Source organism: Schistocerca piceifrons, chromosome 2 (genome assembly GCF_021461385.2).
Source record: "Schistocerca piceifrons isolate TAMUIC-IGC-003096 chromosome 2, iqSchPice1.1, whole genome shotgun sequence".
In the NCBI taxonomy this organism is placed as follows: Eukaryota; Metazoa; Arthropoda; class Insecta; order Orthoptera; family Acrididae; genus Schistocerca; species Schistocerca piceifrons.
The window spans coordinates 1,024,590,996-1,024,606,022 of NC_060139.1; the positions used below are offsets into that span (position 1 = coordinate 1,024,590,996).

The 15,027-nt window shown below is 43.4% G+C and overlaps 1 protein-coding gene across 1 annotated transcript in view; it reads left to right on the forward strand.

Moving 5' to 3' along the window:
- The window catches only part of LOC124776085 (venom carboxylesterase-6-like), a 173,411-nt gene that overhangs the window by 128,738 nt on the left and 29,646 nt on the right, over positions 1-15,027 (forward strand). The window contains exons 4-6 of the mRNA XM_047250927.1: positions 1,546-1,745; positions 8,133-8,246; positions 11,617-11,838. Coding sequence (XP_047106883.1) covers positions 1,546-1,745; positions 8,133-8,246; positions 11,617-11,838 — 536 coding nt within the window. The remainder of the gene's footprint in view (positions 1-1,545; positions 1,746-8,132; positions 8,247-11,616; positions 11,839-15,027) is intronic.

Below are 15,027 nucleotides of genomic sequence, written 5' to 3' on the forward strand. Positions count from 1 at the left end.
GGACGTACGTGTACGACGCGACTGTTCGACTCCCGCACAAATCTTGATTTTTGTAGTACAAGTGTAAATTATGTGAAATTAAAAAAAAAAGTGCACCTACACTATTCGTTCTTGCTACATTAGTTACGTCTCACCGCTATGCAGGTCAGCTGCCAAATGGGACCTACGTCTGTGTGTCTGCAGCTCGAAGCGTCCAGGTGGAAAGTAGCTCCCGGTATCTCACCACAGGCACACATTTTTAGGAAAACTCTATACGTTTCTTCATTTACTTGTCGATAGTCATAAATATGTTTGTTGTTTGAAACGTCCCCTTAGAAAAATTTATTAATTACTGTACCGGTTAACCCCTTACTTTATTTGATTTTCAAACAGCTGAGCAAAACTGAACGTACTCAGACATTTCTCTCTTAACTTATTCTGATCAACACTAAACTGACACACAATATTTTTAGCGCAACGCAATCTGACTTCCAATAATCCCTACAAAAGAATGGCCCTGACTAACAATAGCCTATACCTTTCATGAATCAGTTACCTCACAAAAATCTTCGTTACTCGAACTACTGCAATACAGCGAGCGCCAATATTGCCAGCCAAATAAAACTAACTACTGAAGGCACTAACTACTGATAGGCATAGTTAGCAAATGAAAGATTTTTATAGAGAACAAACAATGTATTTACCTTAATAATATTCAAAAGTCATCATATATATATATATATATATATATATATATATATATATATATATATATATATATATCAGTTCATGATATACAGTATCACAAATTTACTCTTTCTGATGGACACACGTCCAGATCGTCCGCTCTCAAAATTCTGCCATCCCTCTCCCGACATCCACCACTGCTGGCGGCTCACCTCCAACTGCGCAACGCTACGCGCTGTTCACATCCAACTGCCCAACACTACAATAGCAAATGTTCCAACAATTCAAACCAGCCACAGACTTCACACAGCACAGTCAGTGATTTTGATATGGAGCGCTACGTGGCGTTACCAACACAAAAACCCAAACAGCCTACTTACATGTTCTAATAATTAAATTTAATTAAAATAGTAAGCATCAAATAACCTGAAATTCACTAAGACTTTTTTAATTATATTACTTCTCAAATATCATCTACATTAAATAATATGACCAAAGATGAAAACAATATAGATTAAAAGTTAAGTTTGAGTGGGAGTCGATTCATCGACTGATCCATATTCGTTGCACTAGAGACGAACGCTAACAACTTGACCACCATGAACTCTGAGATTCATCTCCTACGCACAAAACATCCCTTACATAACTGACGCGTAAACCTTCTCTTGCGATCTTCTCAGAATTTCCAGAGTAGTGCACCTTACTGCTTCCACATTATTTTGTTTTAATGCCCTATTAAAGGTGTGGAAAATTTGAAGTAAACCTGTGATCCCACAGTCGTGGCCTCCCCTTGTCAGTAATGTACAATGCACCATACGGTGTTCCAAATGAGTGAGAAAATAGCTGAACTAGTTAATCTGCGAAAGTGACTTCCAACAGGACTTTACCGGGCGACGACGATAGAGAGCGGTGACTCAGTGCCCCCCTTCGGCGTGACGACCGTCGCGCGGCAGAAGGCGTTCCGCCTGGGAGAGGTCCTGGGAGTCTCGGCCAACGACTCCAGGCAACTGCTGGAGTTCCTGAGGACGCAGGACGCGCACGAACTCGCCGCACACGACCGGGAGCTGCTGCTCGACCTGGTGAGTACTCTGCCTGCACGGCTGTCTGCGAACACTACAGGCAATAAGAGGACGTTCAGACAGTCCTCTCTTTTGTTATACGCGTTAATCTTTCTGATGGTTTGATATCATCCACCAGTTATACCCAACTCCTGCTGCTACTTTCATCCTTGCGCAGCGGCTATACTCAGCCTTCTCATAATCTTACTCGAGCACTCTAATACACTGAAGAGACAAAGAAACTGGTACACCTGCATAAGATCGAGCACGCAAAAGTGCCGAAACACGACGTGGCGTGGACTCGACCAATGTCTGAAGTAGTGCTGGAGGGAATTGACTCCATGAATCCTGCAGAGCTGTCCATAAATCCGTAAGACTACGAGGATGTGGAGATCTCCTGTGAACAGCACGTTGGAACCCATCCCAAATATGCTCAATAATGTTCATGTCTGGGGAGTTTGGTGTTTAAACTCAGACGAGTGTTCCTGGAGTTACTCCGCAGCAATTCTGGGCGTTTGGGGTATTGCATTGTCCTGCTGGAATTGGTCAAGTCCGTCGGAATACACGATGGACATGAATGGATGCAGGTGATGAGAGAGGATGATCACTTACGTGTCAGAATCATAACTAGACGTATCAGGGCTCCCATATCACTCCTACTGTACACGCCCCACACCATTACAGAGCGTCCACCAGCTTGAACAGTGCACTGCTGACATGTAGGGTCCATGGATTCGTGGGGTTGTCTCCATACCCGTCCACATTCACCAGGTGGATACAATTTGAGACTCCTCTGACCGGGCAATATGTTTCCAGTCATCAACAGTCCTATGTCGGTGTTGACGGGCCCAGGCGAGGCGTGAAGCTTTGTGCTGCGTAGTCATAAAGGGTCCGAAAGCCCATGTCGATCATCTTTGATTGAATGGGTCGCACTCTGACACTTGTTGATGGCCCAGCATTGAAATCTGCAGCAATTTGCGCAAGGATTCCACTTTTGTCACGTTGAACGATTCTGTTTAGTCGTCGTTGGTCCCGTTCTTGCAGTATCTTTTTCCGGTCGGAGATTTGATGTTTTACGGGATTCCTGATATTCATGGTACACTTGTGAAATGGTCATACGGGAAAATCCCCGTTTCATCGCTACCTGGGAGATGCTGTGTCCCATTGCTCGTGCTCCGACTGTAACATCACGTTTAAAGGCACTTAAATCTTGTAGCAGCAGTAACCGATCTAACAACTGCGCCATACACGTCTTGTCTTGTATAGACGTTACTGATTGCAGCACCGTATTCTGCCTGCCTGTTTATTTCTGTATTTGAATACGCATGCCTATACCAGTTTCTTTGGCGTTTTAGTGTATTTTCTTGCTGGCATAATTTTTCCCCGTACCCTGTCAGGTCAACTATTTACAGATGATTTGGCGTATGGTCCAACACCTTATTCCCCTTTCTGGTAAATATTTTTTCACCGTCTGTAGTATCTCATACACACTTTAAATGATTTATGTATCAGGACATCAAGAACTCGCAGTTGTGAAGTAAGTCCTCCCGGAATAACAGCAAGCTCTGTATTTCCCTGTTTCAATTTCTCTTTCACATAATTTTTCAAATGACTGATAAACTGATCTAGCACAAGAAGAGAACTCTTCTTCAACAAAGCACCTTTCCTTCTCTCCCACATTCGTTAACCAATAATTTCATACCAGCCTCATCCATACAACCCTTGTTATGTACGTGAACAACAACACCTGGCAGCATTTCAGAAGATTTTGGCATTGTTTTGAGCTTTAAAAGGATCATTAGATTAAATTTTTTACCGTCACCACCCCATGAAAGGACAACAGTGTACTGCGTTTTTTCATGACCACTTGCTTTTTTTAGTTATAGTTTTAGCACCTTTCATGGCCACAGTTCTGTTACTCGCCACATCAAGTGTCAGAGGAATTTTGTCCATATTCGCTGTTTGGCTTAGTTCCACACTGGTTTTCTTTCGATGTTGAATAATAAAGCGATGGAAAGATAGCATTTTCTCTTCATATTCTTGTGGCATTTTCTAAGATATTTTGGTTTTGGTTCGCATGCTCAGTCCATGATGATTCGTAAACCTGTAGCACCAACCAACTTCACCCTTAAAGTCTGTTAAGTTCCACTGTAGCGCTAGCTTACTAACGTGTATTTGAAGCATTTTTGTATTAATTGTAATGCCATTTCAACGGTGTTCTAGAATCCCTTTCAATAAATCTTTTAGTTTTGGCCATTTTGTATTCAGTCCTCTGTTTGCACATTTAGTCCTTCTCATTTTTTTCAGTTTTTATTAGCCTGCCAAATGCGAATGGTTTTTTCTGTTGGTGGAGGGCCGAAATACCGCTCAGCTCCTCCGTTTCCACGTTCTTCTACATATTCTATTACTCCCAATTTATAGCCCTCAAAATTTTTCCCATTTTTTTCCATTACGAAACTAGCTACTAACAAAAATATTGTAGGCCCTGCTGTTATCAATAACACAAATCATGTTCAATTCAAGTTCACTGGCACCGTAGACTTGTAACGGTACCTTGAACGGCAATCGCTGCTAACGTTATACCTCTGCGAGGAATTTTTGAAAGTTGTGACCGTGAGATAACCTAATGGAAACAGAGCGAACTGGGATTCGTTTCCGAAATACTTGAGCAGAGTATAAACAATAGTAAACGGTGGGTATGGAGCAGACGTTCTCCTAGCACAAAAGCAAGTCGTAACGTTACATATTAAAAAAAAGTCGCCAGCCCTATTAGGTGTTCTTGTGTCAAGCAGAATGATAAAGCAGGAGGCAGTGCGAAGGCTAACCTATCCTTCCTTGACACACACACACACACACACACACACACACACACACACACACACTTAACTCTTCCCTTATATCTGCTTACACTACAACATAGTAACCTAACCTTGCAGATAAATGTGCTACTAACTAGTACGTCAGATAAGCAAATGGCCAGTGAGATAGTAAACAGCAATACATGCCTCTCAACAACAAGTACCTTAAATGAACTAGGAGCAACAGTTTATAAAACCAAATACCGACACACATGAAACTAGTAGCAATACTGAACAGGGAAAAGCTTGAAATGATTCTGAATTGAAATCAGGGGGTTTACTAATGATCATAATCTATAACTTCATTGACTAATACAGGGTCTCTATGGCTGTGCATTAACCAACTTGCATTGCAATAGGTAACACAATAAACAGTTCTTCCTTAAACTCAGTTTGAAGCAACTAAACTGAAAGTCTAACTACGCTGGCTCTGAAGGAGTCTTTGCGCTGCTCCATTAAATAACTAGGCTGGTACATGAGGACCCTCAAACTTTCGTGGTTTGAAGAACCATGCTCATTAACAAAACTATACCAGGATGTATGAGAAAATGTAAGTACTCTTATCATTAATTATTAGTTAAGTAAAGCACAACAAACTATAACTCTTTAAATAACAAATGTGCTTTCATAAGCAGTCTTTTGACCTACACAAAATTATGATTGCTGTGAAGATGACAACACAACGTTAAATTCAAGTTCAACTACTTTCTGATAATAAATTAGGAGTTGAGTTGATATGGGGGGAAGAGACCAAACAGCGAGGTCATCGGTCTCATTGGGTTAGGGAAGGATGGCAAAGGAAGTCGGCCGTGCCCTTTCAAAGGAACCACCCCAGCATTTGCCTGAAGCGACTTAGGGAAATCACGGAAAACCTAAATCAGGATGGCCGGACGCGGAATCGAACCGTCGTCCTCCCGAATGCGAGTCCAGTGTACTAGCCACTGCGCCACCTCGCCCGGTAATAAATTAGGACACTCGGAATTAAATTCAGTAGGATAGGAATCCTTTCCATGTTTGTGATTTGGGATAATCAAGCGTGTAAGATAGAGTTTTTAGTAACACCAAGATTATTATTAAAATGCCCGCCCGATTAGCCGAGCAGTCTACGCACGGCTTTCCGAAGTGGGAAGGGCCGCCTGGTCCCCGGCACGAATCCGCCCGGTGGACTTGTGTCGAGGTCCGGTGAGCCGGCCCGTTTGCCGATGGTTTTTAGGAGGTTTTCCATCTGTATTAGCGAATGCGGGCTGGTTCCCCTTATTCTGTCTCAGTTACACTATGTCGGCGATTGCTGCGCAAACAAGTTCTCCACGTATGCGTACACCACCATTACTCTACCATGCAAACGTAGGGGTTACACTCGTCTGGTGTGAGTCGTTCCCTGAGGGGGGGGGGGGGGGGGGGCACCGGATGCCGAACCACACAATAACCCTGAAAGAGTGGTTCGGTGTGGGGCGGCGGAGGGGTGAAGTGGACCGCGGTAGTCGTCGTGGGGTTGTGGACCACTGCGGCTGCGGCAGGGACGGAGCGTCTGCGTCTTTTCTAGGTCCCCGGTTAATATATAATACATACAATTACTGAAATTAAGCAGACTTCACAAATGCCTGGTCCATTTACAGAGTGCCAAATACGAAACAATTCAGTGGAATGCTGGTGGCACTGATGGCGCAATTTGCGGTGGCTATTAACCTGGCGGCAATGCGGTCATGGCAGTACTGTTGGTCTCGGCCTATTAGTGGTCTTCTTGGCGTCGAAATAATATTTTTATAGGGCCAAAAACAATGCCATGATAATGGTATCACCAAATTCAGCATCCGAGGCCCATAAATACTGCCCCTAAGCTCTTCTGGCCTCAAAACTCCAGGAGTATGAGCCACTATGATCCTCTGCTGCTAGCCAGGTGTTAACCACAGCGCTGCTCCGACCTGACTCCTTCCCCGTCACAAAGGACGAGTTGCCACTTGCGCGCCAACCACACCTTTTCCACTTCGCCGGGCTACTTCCTTAGCTGCGGGGCTTCTCTACATCTTTTACGTTTAACTTTACGCTCCCTAATTACGGACCAAGTCATTTAGAGTACATTACATAACAATCATTTCAGTAGTCATTTAAATTGACAAGCATAATTTAAACAACGTCGTTCAAAAATTCACATAATTGAAACATGTATATATAGTCAAGGAATTTCCATTACTACAAATTGACATAAAAATATCGATGCAGATAGAAAATAAGTCAAAAATAGGTGTTACAGACTGCAGTGACGCATCATAGGCTACACAATGTTCTCGGTTTGTGATGGCGGAAGGGAGACCGTGTTAGCAAGCTTGTGAATCCTCACCCCAACTCATCGTCGTCACATCGGTGTACTGTTGCTGCCCCAGATTTAAGACTGATTATTATTATTATTATTATTATTAAGCATTACAATCCATGAAGGCTTTTTGCTGCAGAATGGACAATGTTGAACCACTTTGCTCTGTCTTTACAAGTAATTTGCCACTGTCTGTCATGTCCTAGTTTTCTGAGATCGTCTTGAATATTGTCCAAGTATCTCATGCGTGGGCGTCCAAGAGGTCGTCTTCCGGTGGGAATCTCTTCAGTCACTTTCTTGATGGTCCTGTTTGGTGGTGCTCTGATGACATGCCCTATCCATTTCAGTCTTTTGGCTTTAATTTTGGCCACTATATCGGAGTCTTTATATAATTTGTAAATTTCATTGTTATTTAGCAATCTCCATTCATCACTGATCCTATCTCTTATGGGTCCAAATATTTTTCTCAAAATTTTTCGTTCAAATACTCTTAATCTGTTTTCCTCTTTTTTTGTGAGAGTCCAGGTTTCAGATCCATAGGTGAGTACTGGTATAATCAATGATTTGTATACTTGTAGTTTGGTGTTCCTAGAAATTAACTTGCTTTTGAAAACTGTCAAGAGACTATAGTAGCATTTGTTAGCCTTCTGAATTCGTGATTCTATTTCAATTTTTATTTAAGACTGATGGGAATCTTAAATCAAACACTGGACATTTATATATTAATTTCGAGTATAAGACGCATCTGAATTTTTGATGAAATTTTTCGAAGAAAAAAGTGCGTCTTATAGTCCGTAAAATACGATAATATTATTTAGAGTTGAGAGACTCATTGGGATTCTGAATCCGCCCATGTAGACACGTTCGAGGAGGTCTGATTGAGTTAGGTCCCCGTAAACTGAGTTGATGGCTTCCATAACAGCTTCAGGAATAGAGTTCTTGTGTTCAAAACACACTTCCCAAATTACAGCCTTCTGGAATTTACACCATGATTCACGTGCAGGTAGGCAAAGTGAATGTATCGTTTTTCTCTCAGTTGTGAGTTTTATGCTGCCAGGAAGTTTCGAAAAGTGGGTGACTAATGATGTCACTATGTATTGCACGGCAGCTAATGTTGCTGTAGTTTGTGAAACATATTTCTAGAAGTAATTTCAACGTGTAACTCTGTGATTAGCTGTTGTATTTACTGATACCTGAGAACACTTTTTAGCAATGTACCGGTCTTATGTTGTTCCACAGGACGGACTGTCGGCCGTGGTGTGGGCGCCCGTGGTTGAGCCCGATTTGGAGGGAGCCTTCATCACAGAGATGCCCGCCGACAACCTCAAGGCAGGGCGTTTCAGCAAGGTGCCGGTGCTGGAGGGAGCTACCTGAGGAGAGGGGACCGACTTAGTGGGCCGTAAGCTGCTTACCTGAGTACTGGCACCGCGCGTCCGTGCACTGTTAGTTTGCAATTCACTGAATCAAAGTCATTGCATTGCCTCAGGACATGGGCTCTACGTCGGCTCTAAAATGCATACTTTAAGAGCTATGAGCAGTTGTTCGATAGAAGAGATGTGTTTAAGAGGACCAATGATGAATAAGTGCTCATAGGTCTTAAGGTATGCACTGTAGAGCTCAAGATTACTGGACGTCTATTCTTGTTTTGGACCATACTACGCCCTCCAAAAATATGGAACGCTAAGAGCTTGCAGTAGAAGAGGTCCACTGTCAGAAGTATCAGAACGATTATCCCTTACAACTTTCGACCATTGTACATAATCCCTGAAAGTCTGTAGCCTCATTAAAGCCGGCCGGTGTGGCCGTGCGGTTAAAGGCGCTTCAGTCTGGAACCGCGTGACCGCTACGGTCGCAGGTTCGAATCCTGCCTCGGGCATGGATGTGTGTGATGTCCTTAGGTTAGTTAGGTTTAATTAGTTCTAAGTTCTAGGCGACTGATGACCTCAGAAGTTAAGTCGCATAGTGCTCAGAGCCATTTGAACCTCATTAAAGAATTTCGTTGTAGCTCTCACTTAGTTCAAGCCCCTAAATGGATGACATCATCTCTAACCATAGTAGCCAATGAGGTGATCAGACGGGGATATATACAACTGTTGTACCTAGCACAGACAAGGAATCTCTGTTCACGCCTTCTCCCTTCTCTCTTCATTGCCAGTTAGCTCAAGGTACCTACCGTGCGGTCATGGTCTCCACCTCTTCACGCTTCGGGACCAGACTCCCCAGAGTTAACCTTCGATAGATTTCCTCGACCACCACAGGTCGGTGGCGAGATTAGCCAGGAAGAGTAAATTTCGCATTAGTCCTTATGGCCCTCAAATTTATATAGGTTTAAGAGCAAAGAAGATCATTTGCACATATATAAATTTGAGGCGCATTGTCCATGGCTGGAGATGAGATGGACAAGACCTCCTGTAGCAACTAAGTACTTCATTCTACTCCGCTTTACATTTGGCACAACTGAGTTCACGCTGTTGCCAAGAAATGTATTTGTGCAAATACTCACTCTCCAAGACGAAAAAAGGAAGTCGCACCACGAAGATTTATCCAAATTAGACGGAAAACGACATATGTGATGTACATGTACAGACAAACAAATTATTACAACTTCGGAAAAATTGGATGATTTATTCGAGAGAAAGAAATTCACAAGCTGAGCTAGTCCATAATGTGTTGGTCTAGCTCTGGCCCTTATGCAAGTAGTTATTCCGCTTAGCATTGATACATAGAGTTGTTGGATGTCTTGTTAAGGGTTATCGTGCCAAATTCTGTCCAATGGGCGCTTTAGATAGTCAAAATCTCGCGCTGATTCTAGATCCTTGTCACATTGTCGCAAAGATTCTCAGTTGGCTAGAGATCCGACGACAATTCCTGATCAAGGTAGGGTTTGGCAAGCACCAAGACAAACGGTGGAAAGTCTGCAGACACATCTTCGCTGGTCATGAGGGCTCAGTTCTAAGCGGGCCTCATCACTGAAGACAATTCTACAACAGTCAATGAGATTACAGGCCCAAGACTTGACTGGAGACGCTCCAGACAGCGTTAGGACACCAATCTCACTGTTGCCAGCTATATGGACCGGCAACCGCGCGTAATGATCTGAGGTGCCATTTAATTTCGTAGCAGGACCACTTCGGTTGTCATCTGTGGGTCGCTTTTGAGCCACAGCGGAACGTCGACGATATTCTACGCCCCGTTTTGTTGTCCTTCGTGGCAACCCATCCTGGGCTTAAACCTCAGCATAAAGCACGCTCCACACGGCGAGAGTTTCTACTGCTTGTCCTCGTACTCGCCAAGCCGTACATTGGCCAGCAATGTCGCTGGATCGCTGCCCAGTTGAGAACGTTTGGAACAGTGTGAGCAGGGCCCTCCAACCAGCTCAGGATTTTGACAATCTGACTCACCGTTGGGACAGAACCTGACACTGTATTCCTCAGGAGGACATCCAATAATTGTATCAACTAATGCCGCGCCGAATAGCTGCCTGAATAAGGGCCAGAGGTAGACCAACACGTTAGTGTCTTGCTCAGTTTATGAAGCTATTTCCCTTGAATGAATCATCCATTTCTTTCTGAAATAGTAATCATTTGTTTGTCAGTACATGCACGATACATCTGGGGATTTCCGTGCCGTTCGGATAATTCCTTTATGGTGCATCTTTTCTTATCTTACAAGGAGACGGCACGACCGTGGGGTCGGGGATTTGTCCGCAATTTTGTGTGGTGAAAGAGGACCCCTAACACCTCACCTGGTTAAAATATTAGGACGCACTACTCGGAAAATCCCGAGAAAAATCTATCCAAAGTTTCTTAGGTGCCAAATGAGTATAAAATGTTAGTACATTGCCGAGCCGCCGTTTGGCCTACATGGTTAGCGTTCGGAACTTTATGCCCGAGATCTCGGGTTCGATTCCTACTCCCGCACATTTTTTTTTCTTCTGTTGCTTGCAAAATTGCAGCGCATTGTTACAGGAGAATCGTGAAATTAATTCCCGTGAAGATTGTGTAAAAATTCATTCCATAATTCACCATCAATTATCGTCACCAATATTCCGAGACATGATTCAATATTCCTGGTTGGCCTCAAAATTATCAGAAACTCAAAACATTTTCGTAAATGTTAACGGGTCATGTTTTTTTTTTTTTTTTTTTTTGTACAGATTTATTGCAAACGACCTGTGATTCTAAAAAATCCGCTTTCATATGTTGACCAAGATGTCGCAAAAACTATTGCTTTGTTTGTTTTTACGATAATTACCACTGCAGTTCTTGTTTATAATTATTATATGTATAAAAATTGAATGTTTCCCAATCGACTTTGCTATTCTGATTAAAAACCCAATGTTTCTCCTTATATACTTTACAATGAAAAATGAAAAACCCACCGCCATGAATTGTGTTGTTGGACAAAAAGAAAATAATTTTTATTCAACAATGTAACTAATTTGTTAAAGATAATGTTGGTTCGGGAAACTTTCTGAATAATTGGTGGAATAACAAAAGAAAATGAAACAGAAGGAAAAAAGTGCTGGAGGAGGAATCGAACCGAGCCCTAAACATCTAGGCCAGACGGCGCCTCGGCAATGCACTAACATTTTATACTCATCGGCGCCTTTGGATCGATTTTTCCCAGGATTTTCCGGGTAGCGCGACCTAATATAATTTCGGACAAATCCCCGACCCCATCGTCGTGCCGTCTCCTTGTTAGAGCGTGTGTTGCCCTACAGGAGCGGATGAGTGAGGATGTTGTTTCCACAGCTCCTTTCGGGCCTCCCCTGCTGGAGAACGAGGCCCTGCTGCAGCTGGTGAGCGACTACTTCGTGCCGCTGGTGTCCACCCTGCTGCACCTGCCCACGGGGGCCGCGCGCCTGCTGGCCTCCGTCCAGGTGCGGGACTTCTACTTCGGACACTCCAACATCACGCTGGAGGACGCCCAGGCCATCGTCGACGTAAGTCGCTCACCTGTCTTTCCACTTGTGTGACTCTGCCAGTCCTATCGTACGAGGGCAAGTCAATTATTATCAGCAAAGTAGTTACAAAATTTTATTGTAATTGGTGTGGAGATTGCGCACTCTAAGCTTGTATACCAGTAACACAACCAGTTTGTAGTTGCAACACTTCTTTATTGATTACACAAACACATGAAATCATCAGCAGTAATAATGAATTAACAACATTTTCATATCAAGGCCCTATCCACAATTAGTATTTAAAAATGCACAAAATGAGTATAAAGAATTGTAGAGCACAGAAACAGCTTCAAATATATAGTCATTTAAAAATGTTATACAGGAATGAAACTTTTCGATGTAATAGAAGCAGTAACTTAAATTAACTAGCAAACAGGAGGTACTTCAGTCTTGCCACAGCCATACTGCAATATGACCAAATCTTAAATTACTTTAAATATGCCACTTAGGGATAGGCACAACCAGGGTACAATTTGCCCTTTGTGTGTGTTTATGTTCATAAATTTACTGACTTCTTTTTATTATCGCTCAGTTTTACACTTATGGAAGCTTACGGCAAAAGGTCAATTTGATGAACATGTGATGGACGCGAGCAAACGTTAATCTATTACGATTTCACAAACACACGATCCCAAGGGTGAACTTATACTCGACTTTGGGCAGTAGAAAATATTCTGCCTAAAACAAGCCTCTCGTTGAATGGAATAGAAAAATCGCGCGTTAACGGGGTCCGGACGGCCCTGAGTTCAAATCCTGGGATTTCCGTCACACTGCAAGCTCGCAGGGCGAGGTTTGCTCGCGTCGAACACTATACACGTTTCCGAAAAGAGAAAGACTTGAGCTACAGACACACTGCAGTATATATATATATATAGAGAGAGAGAGAGAGAGAGAGAGAGAGAAAAGCAATACCTTAATACAAACATATTACAAGTTAACCCATGAACAGAATTAAGGAGCTTAGTTTCCTTTGATCCAAAAGAAAAATCTAGCTACTAAGCTCCTAACGGGACAATCCATACACTCAACAAATTATTAAGAAACAACAACTACCACTAATTCGTAAAACCAGAAAATTCTAAATCTATAACTAAATTAAGAAATGACGTTCAAGTGAACCAGCCACCTTCAGCATGCCACTAAGCACCAAATCCAAACTTACTAATGCGAAGCGCTGTTTCTAGCCACTTTAGTAACATAATTTCTTGGCCGTTCCAGATCATAGCTCGCCTCACCACCACTGCAGTGAATGTTTTGCTGGCCACTAGCACGAGCAACTGCAACAGTCAACAGTCCTTAAGTACGCAATAGTATTCACTATATATAGAAGGAGGAACCCACCACGAAAGCTTAGCGATTAATTTTTTGCTTCTTCATGTGAAATTCACACGCCATCCATCCACATAGCTCTCGAGCTATTAGCAAATCCTGGTCGCCACTGGCCAACCGTGTCAATACAACTTTAATACTTTCCGGCAGCGGCCCATGCTTCTTCGTTGCTCCAACTCAACTGGTCCTCACGGCATACGGCCGGGCCACGTGACATGGTGTCGACAACTACCCACAACAACATCGAATGCACGTCACGTCACAGACTGACTCGGCTCATGCGCGGACCCACTCTCCTCGACCTGTTCACGCGCGCCACCATAAATAACGTGCCTCAAAGAGGCAAAGAGAACAGGGCACAGGAACGATCAAAGATGGAAGTAAGAATCGATATCGCCTGGCGCCAGAAACCCACCGGCTCAGTAATCAAATAGGAAACTTACAAGAACATCATTTTTCGACATAGTCTCCTTGCGATTCAACACACTTGGTCCATCGTTGTACAAGCTTCGTGATGCCCTCATAAAAGAAGGTTCTCGGTTCAGCCGCGAGAGAGGAATGCACCGCTTCTTTCACTGCTTCGTCCGAGGCAAATCGACGGCCCGTTAATGCCTTTACGAGTGGTGCAAACAAGTGATAGTCAGAAGGGGCTAGATCGGGACTATATGGAGGATGATCCAGTACTTCAAATTTGAGTTTCTGGAGCGTTTCAGCAGTGTGGGCAGCAGTATGCGGACGGGCATTGCCGTGCAACAACACAACACCTTTTGACAGCAATCCTCGAAAAATGGTTCAAATGGCTCTGAGCTCTATGGGACTTAACATCTATGGTCATCAGTCCCCTATAACTTAGAACTACTTAAACCTAACTAACCTAAGGACATCACACAACACCCAGCCATCACGAGGCAGAGAAAATCCCTGACCCCGCCGGGAATCGAACCCGGGAACCCGGGCGTGGGAAGCGAGAACGCTACCGAACGACCACGAGTTGCGGGCAGCAATCCTCGGCGATTGCTTCGAATTGCAGGCTTTAGCCTGGCAGTAAGCATCTCACTGTAACGTACACTGTTTATTGTTGTACTCCTTTCCCCAAAATGTCCCAGTACTGGATATTGCGCGTCCCAAAAAACTGTAAGCATCAGTTTTCCTGCTGACTGTGGGTCTTGAACTTTTTCTTGCACGGCGAATTTGGATGTTTCCATTCCATACTCTGCCGTTTACTCTCCGGCTCGTAATGATGGATCCATGTTTCGTCACCAGTAATGATCCTGTCTAAGAAGTTGTCCCCTTTGTTACCATAGCGATCCAAATGTTTTTTTTTTTTTTGTTGATGTTTGTTTATGCAACTGTGTGAGTTGTTTTGGGACTCATCTTGCTCAAACTTTAAGAAACCCAAGTCTGTTGTGGACGATTTCGTTGGCAGAACCGTGACTAATTTTGCACACGATGTGCCACTTCGTCAATAGTTAATCGTCTGTCCAAGAGAATCATTTCACGTGAACGCTCAATGGTTTCTTCGTTTGTGGCGGTAAACGGTCGTCCGGCTCCTTCATTGTGCGTAACACTTGTGCGACCATTTCGGAATTTTTCAATCCACTCGTAGACACTCAGTTGTAGCAACACACTGTTCCCGTAGTGTACCGAAAGTCTTTTATGAATTTCGGCCCCTGATACGCCTTCCGACCACAAAAAAAAAACGGATCACTCAACGTTGCTCTTCTTTGTTGCAAATAGACAGTGGAGCACCCATGATTAACATCACGGCAGCGGTAACGAAACTAACCTAGCAGCTTGAAAAATGCAAAGATATAACAACAAATAAACAAAGCATGCGTC